Source organism: Lactuca sativa, chromosome 8 (genome assembly GCF_002870075.4).
Source record: "Lactuca sativa cultivar Salinas chromosome 8, Lsat_Salinas_v11, whole genome shotgun sequence".
Classification (NCBI taxonomy): domain Eukaryota; kingdom Viridiplantae; phylum Streptophyta; class Magnoliopsida; order Asterales; family Asteraceae; genus Lactuca; species Lactuca sativa.
In genome coordinates this window covers 35977142-35995961 of record NC_056630.2, presented here as the reverse complement: position 1 = coordinate 35995961, position 18820 = coordinate 35977142, and the positions used below count along the sequence as shown (strand labels likewise).

Below are 18820 nucleotides of genomic sequence, written 5' to 3'. Positions count from 1 at the left end.
TGGCGAAACTGAAGATGTGGCAAAATTCACATCATCTGTAGGTCTACCCCTTCAGTCAACACGTTATATATAGTCAATCATGTAATTATACTACTACCCTTGTGTGGGGACGGTTTCTTGTGATAAGATTATTAATCACACGCCCACACACTGAAAGTCACGATAACATGCAGGAATTGACAAACGGAATACTGGGTGATTTAGCAATATGCATGGTGTTGCGATGATTTAAGATAATATATAAAGATAGGATTCATAATTTGTATATTCCATACAAATAAGTGCTTGCAACATTTATTAGATAAATTTAGACAGACGAAGTCACGGATTAGTTTTTTTTTTTATTTTTAACGGCTAGACTTCAATTAAAAACAAGAAGTTGGAATTACATGGTACAATACAATGGGTTTTCAGCCCAAGAGTTCCAAATCAAATTCATACCCCATGGTACACAAATTAGTACTTAATTTAAACAAATATATAATAATGTTATTTTTATTATTAGCTTAATATTTAAATTGAGAAGGGGATACATTTATGATCTACCCTTTTCTCTTTTCTTTTTTTTTTAAATCTATTGTCGACATGTTGTACATGTAAATTACAATTAAATTTCCAATTGAAACTACATTATATATGATTGTTTCTTTCAACAATGAAATTTGTAATATCTCATATTCTTAAGTAAATCAGCCTAATAGCTCCAGTATGTACCAATTGGTAAAGTTATATGATGAGTTCCTGGATCTTAGAGGGTATTTGTATCTACAATATAGCTCTGATCTTGCGTTATCAGGTTAAGAACCAAGTAAGTTCTTTTTTTTGTCTTTTTAAATCATGTGCGAATAAAATAGTTGAATGAATAATGATATGTATTAGTGTTAGTATACATAAATACTGTTTCTTTGTTGAAGATTAACCAACAACTTAAGCTTAAGGAATGCATAACTCATAGCCTTCTTCTCAAACACCATCTTAAGGTGTAACTCAACTGAAATACATTTTGACCAAGAAGAGAATGATGTCATTCGTAAAATTAAGAAATTGGTGGTATGAAGATCGAAACCACAGCAAAAAGTATTGGACACGAAAACAATTACCTTTAACAAGTTTCATTTGTAATGCTGCCCTATCATTTGAATCATGAGATCAATAGAATGTTGACCCAAATCGATCTTCAAAGTATGAAAGAAGTCAAAGAGGCTTAGTTTTGAACTGTATACCTCAACAAACCGCATGAACTAGGAGGGAGAAGTGACATGGACTTTTTATACGCGTGGATTATATATCCAAGTAAGCATTTAAAAGAAAAATAAATAAACTGGTTAAGAAGGTTTCAGATTAACTCGTTGCAGGATTTTGTCCATTAAAAAACAACATTGTTGCATAAATTGGAAAAAGGTGAAACGTTGTTGCATAAATAAGCAATTAACCTATATGTTAAACACATGAAAACTTATTACAACCGGTAGCTATTATTTAAAAATCATTTGGTGTCAAATACTATAAGTCTTCTCCATGGATTATCTGTAGCCTTGTAGATTTGGTGTGTTAAGAAGATGAAGAAATAAATTCGAGAAATTTGGTATCTTGTCAACATGTTTCAGGGCACGTTCTGCAGTTTGGCGTGTTTGATAGTCACCATGTTGGAACGCATGTACAAGTGCTGTGCTAACATTAAGATCACCCGAAACTTCATACGCTATATCTTCTATCCGTAAAAGTCTTTCCACCACCCAAACAGCTCTTCTCCATAAATTATCTGTTTGTTTTTCAAGCAAAACATCCATAATCGGTTTGATTCCTTCCACCTCACGTAAGACAGCCACCCCTCCTTCTATATTGACCCCATCATCTAGTAAAGTTGACAATGCAGCTAATGATGCTTCAGTTACTTTCTCATTTGTGTGATCTAAGAGTGCCACAAGTCTTGGCAAAGCTGATCCTTGTAATAGACAGAAAGTATCCCTTTGTGAACACACCCCAAGGTGAACCCTACACAATGCAGTACTCAACACTGTTTGTTTGCTGAAATAGTGAAAGATTGGTGTTTCAGGGAGTTTGCTTAGGATTTTGGATTGTCGAGATAAATTCTCCAAAGCAAAAGCTGAAACCATTTGCACATTGTGTATCTCATTGACCTGAAGAAGGTCAACAAATAACCCTGCAAGATCATGCTCACGACATAAAGAAACAGCTTTCGGTTCATCAGGTAACATGAATGTTAACCTTGAAAGGACACGTGTGAGCCCTTCTAAATACGGTGTTACAAAACGGCTTCCTCTAGGATCTTCTTGATGAACCTTTCTGATTCTGGTAATCACCATTTCAAACGCGCCTTCTTCTAGCACTTGTCGTGTGAATCCGATATCTCTTTCCAAAAGATCAGCTAGAAGCCCAAAAGCTGAAACCAATTGCACATTGTCAAGCCCGTTGACCTGAAGAAGATCAACAAATAACCCCACAAGATCATGATCACGACATAAAGAAACAACTTTCAGCTCATCGGGTAACATAAATGTTAACATCGAGAGGACACGCACGAGCCCTTCTAAATATGGTGCTACAAAACGGTTTCCTCTAGGATCTTCTTGATGAACCATTCTGATTCTTGAAATCACCATTTCAAACACACCTTCTTCTAGAATCTGTCGTGTGAGCCCGATATCTCTTTCCAAAAGATCTGCTAGAAGCCCAACAGCTGCAGCTTGTTCTTCCATACATGTTATGTTTTCCACAACTACTTTGATTAAACTACTGAGAAGACCGGGCATCATGCGTAAAGAAGTAGCTAGTTCTTGACCCATGTTTGGAGAAAGATTCTGGAGAAGTTTTATTGAAGTGATGCGGAGATCTTGCTGTGGGGCTTCAATAAACGTAACCAAACTGTTAATAGCACCCGAGCTTTTAATTGCTGACACAACGCCAGCTTTAGTAACGGGGGAGCTAGTGAGTCCAACAAGAACATGTAGAAGCTTGCATTCCATTGCTGGTCCAGTGTTGTTGATCAAATGAAGATAGTTGTGAAGTATGTCTTCAGACACAAGGGTCTGGTGGTTGGGACCCACTGGGATAGAGTCAAAGTCACAGTCGGAGCTTGCTATGTTTGCAAGTATTGTAGCAGAGATTTCTTTGAATTGCATAGGGAGCTGCTTTGAGCCTGAAAAAAGACCTTTGATAAGAGGCGAAAGTATGCCTTGGTCAACCAAGATCTTCGCACTTGACTCACAAGATGAGATTTGATTTAGAGCAATGAGTGCTGCTACTCTAGACTGCATATTATCACTTTTCAAGAGGTCGATCAATGATGAACCCACGGTCCTAGCCACAAAGATTTTTACATCATCACTCAAAGCCAGTTCAGCAAGGTATGAAGCCATGGACACTTTGATTTCTGGAGAACCTGAAAGCGTCCAAGCCGTTAGCCTTTAATATCATCAACCATCAAAAGTCTAGTTTAATATCCATACACAATCCAAAAATTGTCTCCACATGTGTTTTCTATAGAAGTCCTACTAAAAAGAGGACGCCAGATCGTGTATGAGAGTCAGGAGTTGTATGAAGCAGAAAGGTGATAAACAGTTCAAGAGAAGAAAATAATGACTATCATACATTGCCTACAGATATTGAGGAACTAATCAATTCACTTGGTGCAAAGCATAGTCACCAACCCTGATACGAGAACGTGGATCAGGTTCGCTATGTCCTTAAATGTAACATCCCGGGTTTTTAGGTATTTTCAAATCTTTCTTTTGGTTTTAAAGTATGTCATTTTGGTCCTTGGATTATAAAGATGTAGCCCTAAGAAGCCCTAGTGGCAAAATGGTAATTGTGGGAGCAAGAGTTGTACGTTGGGCGGGCGTACATGTGAGTACGCTAAGTGTACTAGGGCATGCCCTTGTACACTGGGAGTACACATATATACACTGGGCGCACTAATGTCCGGGGGAAACCCTAATTTTTAGGGTTTGAGGAGTATTTAAACATTTTTATGGACAATTTAGCCTCACCCTTTCAGCCTCCAAGTCCTTGAATCGTTCTTGGCAAACCCTAACCCCATAAGAGAGTGTTTTGAGCTTAAAGCGTGTTATTAATGTGCTTAAAGGAGAAGGAAGTGCATCAAAGAGTCTAGGACGGAGATCATCATCTTCTTGGGAAGCTCCAAAAGGTAAAAAGTTGCTACCTTTATGCTTAGTTTGCTTAGATCTCATCTTGGTAGCTTTATGATGTTCTTTTGTCCCAAAAAGTCTCATTGTTGTGCATGCTTGGGGTTGGACGTTTTGGGATGTCCTTTTACACCCTAGGAAGGGTTCTGAGCAATAAAAATGAGGTCTCTTTAGCTAGTTTGGCTTCATGCTTCTTATGGAAGGTCTTAATGGATTAAGACCATGTATTAAGGACTTTTTGGACTCTAAAGTCATAAAGTTTGAGACTTTATGACTCTAAGGTGCATTTGAACCATGGACCTGAAGTTTGGGCTTAAGTGCTTAAGCCATTAAGCATTTATTGAAGTTTTGGACTCTGTGAGGGTACGCCTCGTGTAGAAAAGAGTACGTCCCGCGTACCTAGTCAATGTCCCCGTTTTTCAGTCAATGTGAAGCTTCTGGCTACGCGTACCTCCAGAGTACGCCCCGCGTACTCGCATGGTTCAACCGGTTGCGAGTTAACTCGGTTGGGTTGATCCGGCTGGGTTGACTCAGTGGGTTTATGGATTTTGACCAGTTGATCTTGAGTTGAGCAAGTTTGACTTTTAAGGGTATTTTGGGTATTATTAGGTTTTGATGGAATTGGTCACATGGTGATTGTAGGCATTTGAGTTGTGAGCTGAGATTCGGAGTCGGGGCTTATCAGTTATGTGCTGCTTGTAAGGTGAGTTTTTCTCACTGTACTTTTGGGTCGAAGGCACCAAGGCCGGCCCTTTGGTTTGATAACCTGATATTGTTGATATGCTGAAAATGGAATTGATATGCATGCTAGTCTTGATATGCTAGTCTGGTAGATCTATAAGACTACATGTGATATTGTCTATTTATCTTAATATGTTATTATCTGTTATATGTCGACATACTGTGTGGGTTGGGTTGAGGTTGTACTACTCGATGTTGTAGCCAACAAACCTTGGAGCAAGTCAGATATGAGCTGAGGGTCGGGAAGGGCATGTCAGACTCATACTGTGGGCTCATGAGCATTCCAGATACGAGCTAAAGGTCGGGAACGGCATGCCAGACTTATATTGAGGGCTTAGTGATATTCAGTCCGAGGACTGATCAGGCCGAGGAGCAAGTCAGACATAAGTTGTGGACCCAAGGGGCAAGCCAGACTTATGTTATAGGCTCAGGGATAATCCAGTCTGTTAGTTGTGGACCCACTGCATGCTGTTATTATATCTGTGCTATTTGTTATGTATTGGTATTTTGAAGAAACTCATTAAGCTTTGGGCTTACAGTTTTGGATTATGTTTCAGGTACCTCAGAAGATCATGGGAAGGCAAAGACGTGATCGTGCACCTCCTCATGCTTTGTTTTATGATTTTGGGATTACTCTGATATTGAACTCATTTTAAAAACAATTTGTAAACAATGATGGTTTTTAGGTTGTTTAAAAGTTTAAAATTTTCATGAATTTTATGGATGTTACATTAAATTTCAATACCAAGGGTGTAGGTTCATTTCGGATCACTCCGCTATAATGTATCAATTATCGTGGTACAGTGTTCGCCATAATAATATATAAATTTCTACATACTTTATAAAAATCCGAATATTCAAAATTCCAAAAAATTATACTTGTATTAATAATCAAGCATTCAAAATTTCAATAAAAGTAACTAAAAGACATGACAAATCTCAACATCTTCAAAAAATTTCCATTTCATCTTTTCTAATATTGTACTCGAACCTTCCAAGTTTTTGTTTTCAGGATCAATGTACCACTTGTTGTGTGGTCCTAATTCGTAATCTTCTAAAAAAATGTGATTAAAGACGAATGTTTGAATAATAATAATAATAAACTTTTCTACCTTCTTACAATTCAAACTGTTTCTCTTCACATTTGAAATATACGAGTAAGGTGGTGTTTGTTTTTTGTTTGCGGGTCTTCTTGGTCTCATTTGTCTGCACCGTGCAGGGACCTTTTTGTTTTTTAGAAGACTGCAGACCTACAAAGGTTTGCGCATCATCTTCATGACACACATATGGACTAGAGTCTCCTAACCTCTTCATTTTCAGCAATTCTTTCAAATGCTTGCACTACACCTACTACAACCTATTTCTATCAGAGATTTGGAATTTTCTTGGGATTCCACCCATGGCTAACTTTTGAAGATCATTTTTATCATAAAATTGTAGAGTCAACGCAAACCCCAATCAATGTAAAGGAATGGTCGTCTTTTCACATACCGTTAACACAATACTCTCGACTTTAGAGTAATTAGAAGAATATTGATTATCCTTCATCACATCTTTAATCTCTCCTTACATGTCCGTTTTTCATATTTCTCCCATTTTATGACCCATATCATCACCGAAAAATCATCACTTCTTATAGTTTCACCAACATTTTGTTTGATTTTTCTAGTGTTCTTGTATCTTTGTTTAACCTTGCCCCTTCATCAATTAAGAGCAATTGTAGTAGCTAGAGCCTCTCTACAGTCCCTTTATCCTCATACTCAAACTCCACGGCCAGTGGGTGATTTGAAGCCACTTTTTAATGTAGTCGACATTATTGGCATGGGTGGTGGTGGTGTAAATGTTTGGGTGTGTAAACATTGCAATATAAAGTAGTAAAGACCGGATTTGCTTCAAAAGCTTGGGTATGTAAGCATTGCTACAACAAAACCAATTTTTTTAATGATCAAATAGTGTAACGGTGAGGGTCCAAAATGGGAGAAATAACATGAGAAACGGACATGTCAGAATAGATTAAAGATGTCATGAACGATAATCAATATTTTTCTGATTATTAAAAAGTTGAGAGTATTTTGCTAGCGAGATAGAAAGAGACGACCAATTTCTTACATTTTTTGAGGTTTGCATTGACTCCACGATTTTATGATAAACATTATCTTCAAAAGTTAGTCCCAAGTGGAATTCCTAGAAAAGCTCCAAATCACGATAAAAAAGTTGTAGTAGGTGTAATACAAGCATTTGAACGAATTACTGAAAATGAAGAAGAGAGTGTTTTGCGAGACAAGTCTACGACTTTTCATATAAAAAAGGACTTTATTTGATGGAAGCAACACAAATAGATGCAGTGACAGTGAAACCAATGGACCGGTGGTCGAGTTATGGTTTGGAAACCCCAAAACTAGCAGAGATTGCTAAAAAGGTACTTTCACAACCTATTAGCAACTCTTCAACAAAGAGAAATTTGAGCACTTACTCATACATTCACAATGTGAAGAGCAACCATTTTAATTGTAAGAGGGTGGACAAATTAATTTATATTCATTCAAACATTCCTCTTTAATTGTGTTTTTTTAGTTACAAATCAGGACCGCACAAAAAGTGGGACATTAATCTATAAAACATAAACTTGAATGGTTCAAGTACAAGATTAGAAGGGATGAAATCGGAAAAATTAGATGAAGATGTTGATAAATGGAAAGGAAAAAAGCACAAGGGTGGACTAATTTTTAGATTTGTTATTTTCTTTTAATTATGTTGATCATGTTTTTGTGTTAAGAGTTATATATGAAACTACTTCTATTTAAACGTCAAATATTTAATTGTTAATATTAATATGATTTTTTGAATGTTTGGATTTTTAAAACGTATGTTGGAATTTATATTATCACATAGAGGATTGAGTGATGGTAAACTTCTACCCCCAACAAATCAAATCATTGCAGAAGGTACATAAGGGATGGGTACTCTTTCCCGGTGATCAAATGTGTTAGGAAGGTATATAATAGGTATATATTAACTTCAACTCTGCCCAAGTTGAAGATACACCCAACCTTCCATGTAAGTGTTCTCAAGTGATATCATAAAGACTTGGAAACCTAGAACGAGGAGTGTTCATATGACCTCACTTGATCAAAAAACGGAAGAAATTTTATCAGATATGACAGTGAGAAAACGGGTGTATCTTCAACTTTTAAGCGCCCGTGTATAAATAAGTGGTGCCATAAATGCTTGAAAACCTAGAAGCATGACCATTACGTTTTTTATTTTTTTCATTTTCCAATAAGCCCCAATGTATAAATTTGATACTTGTAACTTCTCTTTGAGCAATAGAAGCATTTCATTAAGTGCCTCTTGTTACCTTCTTTACTTTGATTGTATAGTTGTGATCAAGTTAGGTTGACTTTGTATAGAAGAAACAAGCCCACAATATACATTAAGGGGTTGTTTGATATTCCTGTTACTAGGTTTGGTAAGAGGTTGGGTCTGACTCGGTCAGATTTAAACTGCTTGATACCACAATTAGAAGCCTCTTATTCGGTCCTACCGCCTCTTATATCCCTCACTAAGTCGTTGGCCATAGGATTCCCATATGTGGTTTATGATGCAATGCTATTTGATTCGAGGTGCTTAGTATAACCTCACAATATGGTTAATACACATCTTTTGCATGATTGGATCTAAATTACAGATCATTACTAAATGTTTTACTCATACGCATTGAAAGGTTCATGTTGTACTACTCTAGCGTATGATGCTTACTAGAGTACTATGTTTTGTTGGAATTTACGTATGCTCTTGATATACGTAATGGTACGAAAACAAAAACTTGTAAATGCTTATTTTTCAGATTTTAAAGTGTTACCGTATATGTTTGGGTGAGTGTCTAGGGTTGGGTTGAACTTGATCTTGAAGTTGAGCACATATCTCAAGATTGAAATACAACTACCCACCTCAACATCATATGCACTAATATATTTATAAACTAATTAAAGTCTAGAAGTTTATGCAAAGTACCTTCAATGAGAAGTGTCAAAAGAGGTTGCAATCTACCATTTTCAGCCATTTGCCTCGCATTATTCTCATTATTCTCCAAATTTCCAAGAATTTTATCCGCCTTCTCAACAGTCGACACATTTTCAGATTTACAACTTGTCATTCCAATTAATATCAGGATTGCTCCATTAACAGACCCGATTTTTTCACACATAGCCTCGGATTTCGAGAGCTCAAAGAGCAAGGAGATAGCTTCCTCTCTTACTTTCGGTTGTTCATCAGACAATAACTTCACTATTGTGTTCACATTATCCCCTCCCACCATTATTTCCTGCAACACAAAAAAAAAAAAAAAAAAAAAAAAAAAAAAAAAAAAGAATCTTATACAAAGTTTTGTAAGAAGTGAATAAAGCTTGAAAGTTCCATGACCGATTTTGATATTAAACATTTAGCAACCTTATTATCTTCATCATCCTCCACCACAATACGCAGAGTCTCTAAAGCTCTACACCTCACTCTGCAGTTGCTACTCCTCAACATGTCTACAATCATTGGTATTAAATCAACATTACTGATTATATGCTTATTTGAAATATTTTTTTGGCAAAGGTGTTGAAGAAACTCCAAAGCCTGCAAAATATCAGTCTCGGGACAACCAACATTTAACAGCTTGCGTGTCATGTCAAGCTGAACAGCTTCATTCCTGGCTTTCCATTCTTCAATTGTGTTCCTCAAAGCAATATTTGGAATCATAGCAATTGTTTTTAGTTCTTTATATGTTAAGGGGCAAACCAGTTTTTTGTTGTTCTCTTTGCATCCATTGAACCAATTTTCAATAGACTCACGCTCAAAAGTTTGCCCATTTTCCAAGGTTACAGGATCTCTCATGATTTGTTTTGTAAAACGACATATGAATGCATTATAAATAGGCTCTATCTGTTGTCTTCTGTGTTGAAAGCTTTCGTCTGATTGGCTACTAAGTCCTTGACTTTCATCCATTAGACTGAGTGTACCCTGTGGAAGGCATAAAAAAACAAATGATAATGAAGGGATTACCAATAAAAAGTATTTTCCATAGATTAGAATCAGATCTTCTTTTTTTTTGAAAGAGCAGAGTTAAAATATTGTTTCATCACAAGCAGAAGTAATTTATGAGAATTTCAGCAAACTTTCAAAGACCACAAGTTCAAATCATAATATTAACACATCATATAAAAAAAAATTCTAAACCACATCAGAATTTCCATTGGCAATATCAATGCAAAACCCCCCAAAAAAAAACAGCATAAAATATTTTCAGTCCAAGGATTAGAAACTTACAACAAAATCCAATAACTACTTGCCAATCATATCACAATGTCTAACTAGAAAGAAAATAAAATTCACCTTGTATTTTGCTGCTCAATTGTAATTCTGGAGAGCTGAATTCATCCTTCAACCTTTGGTATAATTGTTGATGCAAAAGGGTTAATCAACGCTGAAAAAGAAAACTAAGAATGAAGAGGGGATTACTTAGTTTTACTAGTATAGGATGGAATTAGGGCTTTCACCTGAATTTACCTGTCAAATTGAAAGAAAAGAGAAAGAAAGTGCCGATGAGAAGGAAGGTGCCCAAGTGCTTGAACTAAAAGAAGAAAGAAAACCCAAAAGTCAATCAGAATAGTCGTCGTATTGAACCGTAGAACACAGTCAACCCAAAAGTCAGCATTGTATCCGGGTTGTTGGATACGTAGTGGGTCTGGGTCAGGAGGCGGTTTGTGGTTGGAGGAAAGGAGTAGTGTGGAAGTGGGGTAAATGGTGGTGGGGAAAGCGACCTTGGTGATGAGGAACATGTAGAAGTAAAAGAGTAGGAAAGTGAAGGCTTGGTCTGGTGATGGTGGCCAACCATGCCGGAGTCGGAGATGACGAGGGCGAGGGCGTTGGAAGGAGAGGAAGCGTTGCCGGAGATGGAGAGTCGATGCAGTTACATTAGCGGGGTTTGGGATTTGTTTATTTTTGTTTTAATAGAAATTTAATGGTTTATACTTTATACTGTATTGAAATAAACTTTTAAAAATATTTTAATTAGTTTATACTGTTTAAAAACACAATATATGATAAAAGTAGTATTTTAATAAATTCTATTTATTTATATATAAATTAATAAACACAAAATATTGATAAAAAGTTTAGTATTTTGACAAATTAGGGTTCTATTTGCATATACAAATTAATCGAAATGCACATCCATGATGATGAGAAAAAGAATAGCGAAGTTGATGTGATATATAGGATTTTTTAGGGTTAACAGATGGATAAAAAGATAAATTAATTTTCACATAAAATAAGAATTTTTAAGTTAGAAGAAACGATTTATCAAAAATTGTTAAATAAATATTTTTTAATTTTATCGTAACACAGCACTTAAAATTGTTTATTAACTATATTAAAGGGTCCTGTTAATTCGCCCCCCCCCCCCCCCCCCCCCTAAACCTATATCACGCGCTTTTCTTTTTGACGTTTAAATCAATCGCCCCCTTTTTTTTATTTCTTTCAAATATAAAATAAAATCTCTATTTTAATTTTTGGTCTATTTACTTTTGGAACTTTTCTTTTTTGGCGTTTAAATCAATCGCCCCCCTTTTTTTCATTCACATACAAAATCTCTATTTTACACTTATAGTACATTTACTTTTGGAACTTATGGCATTTAAACTTGTGTTTGTATGGGAAATAATTATTTTTTAATGGTTAAATATGTATAATAATAATAATTTTTTGGTTTTATTGTTTGACAATTTAATTGCAACATTGATTACTTATTTATAATAATATTTATTGAAAAATATGCTTATATAATTATATATTTAAAAAAGACTAAATAGAATTGGAAATTGAAGTTGTTGAGGTGGAATTGGAATTTAACCCAAGTTCATGAATATTTGTGGAATTTAACCCCATCCGACAAATGAGGGACAATAAAGGAATTGGGTTAAGTTGGTGGACAATATTCATAATATATATATATATATATATATATATATATATATATATATATATATATATATATATATATATATATATTAAAAAATGTCAAATCTGATAGGGGAGGAGATAAAAAAAGGTAGAGGGGTGGCTGATTATCTGTCCCCTATATTAAATCGTGTGATGTGATAAGTTAATAACCTTCATATCAATTGAAAATACATTGCAGATATTATTTGAATTAGGATATTTATTTGAATAGATCGGTTCAGTCTAATCCAACCAAATGAATCTAAATTGATTTTGGTTTTCGAAATATAGATATGAATAATTCAAACTAAACTGAAATTTGATCCGATTCAATCAAATTATAATTCGGTTTGATCGGTTTTTATAATTCAGTTTTCAAAAATCAAAACATATTATATCCACATATAATGAGAATATTAACTAACTTTATGGAAGAAACAAAAACTAATTATATGCTTGTGGTTTAAAATTTATGAACAACTCCAAAAAAATACATATTAAATTTTTTTTATCGGGTGAAACTTTTAATCTATTTGAAAAAATTAAAGTACTAAATTTGTAAATAATTATATATATATATATATATATATATATATATATATATATATATATATATATTGTATGCTAGAATGCACCAATAAGAATTGAGTAAACATTAAATGTATATTAAATGATATCCATATTTATAATTTTTTTATGGAAACTAATTTAATTCGTCATTAATGTCAATAACAATATTCTTTCAGAATGAATTCATATATAAAATAATAAGAGTGTATTCTAGGAGAACGATAGTATATTCTACTAGAATACACCGTCATTCTTCATATTCCATACAACTTTATTGTATTTTAAGTGGGTGAGTCCTGAAATAATGTTATTGCTGACATAAAAACCTAGATACGAATTCATTCTGATAGAATGTTATTATCGACATTAATGACGAATTTAATTAATTTTCATAAAGAGAAAATTATAATTATGGATATCATTTAATATACATACAATTATGGAAACCATTTAATATCTATAATTATTTAATTAAATAATAATATAATTCTACTAAATTTTTGTTGGTACATTCTAGCACACAATAAATGTAAAAAACACTTTAACCTAGCCCTATATATATATATATATATATAGACACACACACACACACACTAATAAATAAATAAATAATAAGTTGTTCTTCATATTTTTGACTATTTGGATCTGATTTTATAAACCAAAACTAATCAGAAATCCAAAATAATAATTCGGTTTTGTTGAAATTAATCCAAAAATCCAAATTTCCAAATCAAATAGTTCAATCAATATTGTCCAATTGGACAATTTGGTTTCATCCAAATAATGGACAATCCTATTTGAAAGAATCTTTGAAAGTTAGGACTTTGGTTTTTAACATTTCAAACCTAGTTAACTTGCCTTTCTTCTAATGTTTAGTTTAAATAGTTTATTTTATGATTAACAATGTATTTGCATTATTGTCAGTAGATTTATTTTCATTAATTTGATCGTTAATTTTTGGTTTTAACGTTTTTCTTTTTCTTTCATTTAACTAATAGCCTGCGTGTATATGTTGTAGACATGAATAAAAAGATTGGTTCGTACTGGTCGAGAAAAAAGACCACGACCAAATCATTCTAAAACGAGACCGGTGAAAAAAAGAATAAATGGTTCTCAAACTAGTCTCAAAAATCTTGGACCATTCCGAAACCGATCTAACAACACGAGACCGATATCAAAAATAACCAGAAGCTAAAGTTTATATACATATCATTTTTGTGTTAATTTAATACTATTCTATAATCACACATTACCCAACTTTTTCCGCTTGTTTCTTTTAGTAATTTTAATGTCATTTTTAGTGTTAATACCACATTTGCCAATGGACTAACTCGAAACCGAAAAAAAAAAAAAAAAAAAAAAAAAAAAAAAAAAAAAAGACGCACGCAAATAGGGATGTCAACGGGGGCAAACGGTAGCGGGAATAGGTGCCCCCGCCCCCGGTTCCCCCGTTTCCACAGCCCCCAGTCCCGCCCCCGGTTAACTCCATCGCCCCTGGTCCCGCCCCCGTTTCCCCGGTTCCCCGACTTAAAATTGGATTTTTTTTGCTAAAAAACTGCTTTATTTTTGGCAGAAATACTATTTTTAATAAATTTAAAAGCCTAAAACCTAATCTTTTAGAAACTAAAAAAATTAAAAATCCAACAATTCCAACAATTTTACAATCTTACAAAGACAAATTCAACAATCTTACGAAGACAAATCCAACATTACAAATGCAAAATACAACGAATCCAAAATTACAAATATAAAACACCAATTCACTATATCTTCAGTATCCATTAATTTCCTTCAACTCTTCATTCACTGACATTCGAATATCCTCCCTAAATAAATAACAAAAATAGTAATAAAATAAATTATTATATTAGTTTATTCAATAGAAAACGACAAATTGAACAATCTTACCTCAAGTCCCTCATCGTCTTCATCGGAATGTACATCATCACCATCAATAACACAACCTAACAAAGAAAAAAATAAATAAAGGTAATAAGCATAATATATTAAAATGAATTAAAAAACAATGGTTCAAGCAAATTCATACATACCTTTTTTACCCGCCCATAGCCAATTTTGAGTGCATATGATAGCTTCAATTGTTGACGGAAGAAGTCTATTCCTATGTGGACTAACGATTCTACCACTTGTAGAAAAAGAAGACTCTGAAGCAACAGTGGAGATAGGAATGGCTAATATGTCTTTTGCAATCAAACACAATGTAGGATACTTAACCCCATTTAACTTCCACCAACCTAACAAATCAAAATCATGAATCTGGGGTAAAGTGTCTTCCTCTAAGTACCTTTCTAATTCATTTTTCACAAAAACTTCACTAGTAGCGGAATTCCATGAAAAGAAGGCATCTAATGAGTCCATGTCACTTGCGAGAGTTGCATCTCAACTAGAAGTGGGCTTAGTAGTAATATCATTTGGAAAGTGAAACTGTGAAAGATGGTTGTTTCTATAAATTTTGCAACAAGATACAATAAAGATAATGTTGATCATGGGACAGAATGTCTTTTGCTATGAATCATTTATATATGTATTCTTGCATGTGAAAAAAGACAGGCTCACAAACACTTCGACAATCAACAGGAGTTTCAAGTGTGTGTTAGTTATCAATGAAGTTGCATCGTATTTAATATCTATCAGATTGGTTTCAGCCGTGCAAGCATGATTTTTTCTGCCCCTAAGGTTCAGTGGATATAGGTTTTTGAACAGTTAGATACATCAAGTGAAGAACTTGAGACATTTGTGAGTTATTTACATTTCAAATAGTCAATTGATCTTTAGTTCTTTACAAAGTTAAACTTGAGAAGTTGTCAAACAGTTTATCTAAAGTCTAAACATGTGTTAAGTCAGAAATTACAACATTACCATGGAAACTGGAATGCAGAAGGGGGTCGCTGCAAGCCTGCGACGCTGCCTCGTTGGTCGCCAACTCGCCTGTCGCCGGTGGGATTGGAGACGAAGAGAAGTCACGGTCGGAGTACAGTGCAGGTCCTACGGGAGTCGGGAAGAAAGGACGAAGGAGGAAGCCGAAGTGCTGAAGTCGGATTGTCGCCTGTCGGAAGTCGAAACCTAGTCGAGTAGTCGTCTTCAGACTTTAATTCTTCATTCGTAGAATGAGTAATCAAGTAATTGAGTAATTGACGGAACACAGAAAAGTTCAAGCGGTCAAGGCGTCAAGCACTCAAGCCCTAATTTCTTATTTTAAATTAAATATATATTTTTTATTTAAATATAAACAGGGCCCCCGCGGGAGTACGGGACGGAAATACTCACTCCCGCTCCCGCTCCCGGTCCCGAAAATAAACTGGAGTTAATATCGCCCCCGTCCCCGCTCCCGAATTTTTTTAAAAATTAGTCCCGTACGGTACCGGGGTCCCACGGGAACGGGGTCCCGCGGGGATTTTTGACATCCCTACACGCAAAGACTACAATCCTGGACCCAAAAAGACAAAGCTCAATCCTAAAAAGACCACCAATGTGCATCTCTAATCTACAGCAGTTGCAATGGGAAAAGTATTCTTGGATGATATGTGAAAACTTTATCCAATAGAGATCCTATCTTTCTTAGTAATTTCTAGAGAAAATTGTTTAAACTTATTTGTGGTGTTTTACTAAGCTTAGTAATCCTATTCATATTTTTTTTACTGAAACTGAACACAGCATAGAATTTCTCTACTTGTTCCTTACTTGAAGGTAACAGCAGCTATCAGCGTGACATATTACATTTGAAATGTAACAACTTCCAAAGTCAAGCGACAAAATAGGCAAATAACAATCAATTTATTCACATGAAAGAGTTGCTGCAACTATTGAGTCATAAAATAATCTAACTGCATGAAAACATAAACAAAACCCAAATTTATATCCGAAAAAGATAAAGATGCATTAGCAAAGGATATTTGTTCTAAACAGAAAACCACCCCAAAAGGGTAAATTTGGAAGATACAAAAGCTAACATTAGAGCCAACCAAAGTTACATTTCCTTTTTCCTGTGCACCATAAAAACCAAATCTATTCTAATCAGTAACATGAAACTACAAAGCAAGTAACTTATCAAACCATCAACACAGAATCAACTTCCACTTTCTTGATTCAGTCATCATCTTCCTCCTACAAAACACAAATTAAGTTTCATTTGTTAAAAAAGATTAATCATATACTGAAAAAATAAGTATCAATAACATTATGTTTTATGAAAAACATACATCATCACTTTCACCCTCATCTGCTTCATCATTGACTTCAGACTTGGATTTGTCAGAATCCTCATCATCATCATCATTACCACCTCCAGCCTATTTACATGGCAGCAAACTCAATATCAATAATCAAAACTACAATATTTTAATGATAAGCATATGACTTCTAAGTTTTAACAAAGATTTTACAAGTTTTTTGTTGTAGGTGTCCAAGTTCTTCTCATATTCCTTCTTTCTTTTGTCAGCTTTGGCTTGAAAAGGTGCCTTTTCCTACATTCACATCATCCAAAAAACAGAGGTAAATAACTAAATACTACATCAATTATTTTATAAATTCTTAATAAGTGAATGAGCATTATGATTTTGCCTCAAAAAATAAACATAGTAATATAAGTGCGACTTACAGAGTCGGACATTGACTTCCATTTTGCCCCACCAGCTTTACCAACCTGATAATTATACACACGTGAAATCCAAATCAAAATGTAAAAACACAAACTCAACTCAATCTAGATACAGAATACTTGAAACAAAGCTTAAGAAGTTTCGATGACAAAAAGCAAAAAGGAAGATCACTTACAGCAGCAACAGATTTGTTGTCAGGGTGATCTTCTTTGAACTGCTTTCTAAAGTCCTCCCTTCATGACATTAACAAAAGGAAAAGTATTTAAACTTTGGAAATGGAAGTAAAACATGAAGGTAGTGATAAACGAAGAACAGCTAATAACATGAACACAAAGAAGGCGCTAGCGGGTCTCTTGGGTTTATTGGGATCCTTAGCTGCTTTCCCCTTGGCTGCAGTTTTCTTTACAGCCAACCTAAAATTACAACAAACAATTGTTAAAAAGTACCAAAATCATGATCCTTGGGAAGAACAAAAACCTAATTTCATTGAAGATGAAAAAAATACAATATTAAACCCTAGCAGATGGTATGTGTTAAACATAGTTAGATTAAATCGTACTTGGTATCGGCTTTCCTCGTAGCACCGCTTGATTTGCCTCCTTTCATCGTTTGATCCTGAATGAAACAACAAACTAGGTCAAAAATCGAAGCGAAATGGTTGTAAATGATAAAAATTAGAGTCGACATCGAGGAAAACGATGAAGAAAACATACCTACTTAGCAAAAAATCTAGGGTTAGGGTTTGATTCGTTTGCGATTGGGGGATACTGGGGTAAGGAAATCGACTTATAAATGGCTACGATACGTCGGCAATAGAACTATTTGGGCGGGAAGATTTTCATTCCAAGAGGGCTTGATTATGTTCATGATTTTGGGCCCATTTTGGATAAAACATTAATTTGGACCTTTTTATAACCCATAGGCTTATGTCCGAAGATGTTCTTCTTAAATATAATTCTGCAATTTGTAATTTATAACCTTTTTATAACCCATAGGCTTATGTCCGAAGATGTTCTTCTTAAATATAATTCTGCAATTTGTAATTTATAAATAAGAACAAAATTTAGAGTTTGCATAGTTGAATGTGATTTTAGGAAAGATCGCATGTAAAACAAAAGTTTTTTTTACATATTTTATTATTTAAAAAATCCATGTTTAAAATCACTGTTAAGTAGCTTTCTATTGATAATTCCCTTGAGTGATTGTAAACTAAGAACATGAATCCATGATTTTAATAAGTTAACTCTCAAGATCTTTATAAGAGGGAGAGACATAGATATGGTTACTAAGTCAACTCACAATATTTTTATAAGGGTTTATTGGTTTAACTAAACAGATGAGTAATTTTGTAAATGTACCATGAAGTAATACACATACATTCCCTCTAATTTTAAAACAAATACAATAATTGCCATAAAAAATGTGAAATATGTTGTTCATAAATTCAATACATGTATGATCTTCTGCATGTCATTTAATAGAAATTGATCAAAATATAGAATTGATTGATACTAAGATTAGTTGAACTTCTTCATTGATATGCTTCGTCGTATTCTTATAAGCAAAAACGTATTTCAATCGGTTAATCCCATATTTACTTGGATGTGTGATTTTGTTTGTGTAAATTTTAAATAATTTGTTTAAATATATCTCTATTATTTGTATTTATTGCAATGAATCAAAATGAATATATTGAATCATTATATATGATAAAAACACATAATCAAAATATCAAAA

At 34.1% G+C, this 18820-nt stretch overlaps 2 protein-coding genes across 6 annotated transcripts; both read right to left on the bottom strand.

The window, feature by feature from the left end:
- Positions 1 to 1317: 1317 nt before the first annotated feature.
- On the bottom strand, positions 1318 to 10884 carry LOC111889339 (U-box domain-containing protein 43). Of its 4 annotated transcripts, none has more exons than XM_023885477.3 (5): positions 10451 to 10884; positions 10287 to 10377; positions 9357 to 9914; positions 8922 to 9231; positions 1318 to 3403 (listed from the first exon to the last, which is right to left on the bottom strand). In XM_023885477.3, the coding sequence occupies exons 3-5, from the start codon at positions 9897 to 9899 to the stop codon at positions 1524 to 1526; spliced, it is 2733 nt and encodes a 910-aa protein (XP_023741245.1). In that variant the 5' UTR covers positions 9900 to 9914; positions 10287 to 10377; positions 10451 to 10884; the 3' UTR covers positions 1318 to 1523. The 4 variants fall into 4 exon arrangements, with proteins under 4 accessions (XP_023741245.1, XP_023741244.1, XP_023741242.1 ...); XM_023885476.3 differs by having other exon boundaries at positions 10287 to 10390; positions 10461 to 10884; XM_023885474.3 differs by having other exon boundaries at positions 10461 to 10884.
- A 5453-nt stretch (positions 10885 to 16337) lies between these two features.
- On the bottom strand, positions 16338 to 17909 carry LOC111889358 (high mobility group B protein 3). Of its 2 annotated transcripts, none has more exons than XM_023885501.3 (8): positions 17797 to 17909; positions 17643 to 17698; positions 17407 to 17496; positions 17259 to 17316; positions 17083 to 17127; positions 16868 to 16948; positions 16685 to 16774; positions 16338 to 16589 (listed from the first exon to the last, which is right to left on the bottom strand). In XM_023885501.3, the coding sequence occupies exons 2-8, from the start codon at positions 17687 to 17689 to the stop codon at positions 16572 to 16574; spliced, it is 429 nt and encodes a 142-aa protein (XP_023741269.1). In that variant the 5' UTR covers positions 17690 to 17698; positions 17797 to 17909; the 3' UTR covers positions 16338 to 16571. The 2 variants fall into 2 exon arrangements, with proteins under 2 accessions (XP_023741269.1, XP_023741270.1); XM_023885502.3 differs by having other exon boundaries at positions 17801 to 17890.
- Positions 17910 to 18820: the final 911 nt, after the last annotated feature.

Bases quoted from the DNA above. Each gene is read 5' to 3' on its own strand.
- LOC111889339 (XM_023885477.3), bottom strand. From the start codon at position 9,899: ATGGATGAAAGTCAAGGACTTAGTAGCCAATCAGACGAAAGCTTTCAA. The intron at 9,232-9,356 runs GTTGCTAAATGT...TTTGTGTTGCAG, and splicing joins AGGATGATGAAGATAATAAG to GAAATAATGGTGGGAGGGGA. The intron at 3,404-8,921 runs GTACTTTGCATA...GGACGCTTTCAG, and splicing joins TTTGACACTTCTCATTGAAG to GTTCTCCAGAAATCAAAGTG.
- LOC111889358 (XM_023885501.3), bottom strand. From the start codon at position 17,689: ATGAAAGGAGGCAAATCAAGCGGTGCTACGAGGAAAGCCGATACCAA. The intron at 17,497-17,642 runs GTACGATTTAAT...TTGTAATTTTAG, and splicing joins ACGAGGAAAGCCGATACCAA to GTTGGCTGTAAAGAAAACTG. The intron at 17,128-17,258 runs GTAAGTGATCTT...TATAATTATCAG, and splicing joins ACAACAAATCTGTTGCTGCT to GTTGGTAAAGCTGGTGGGGC.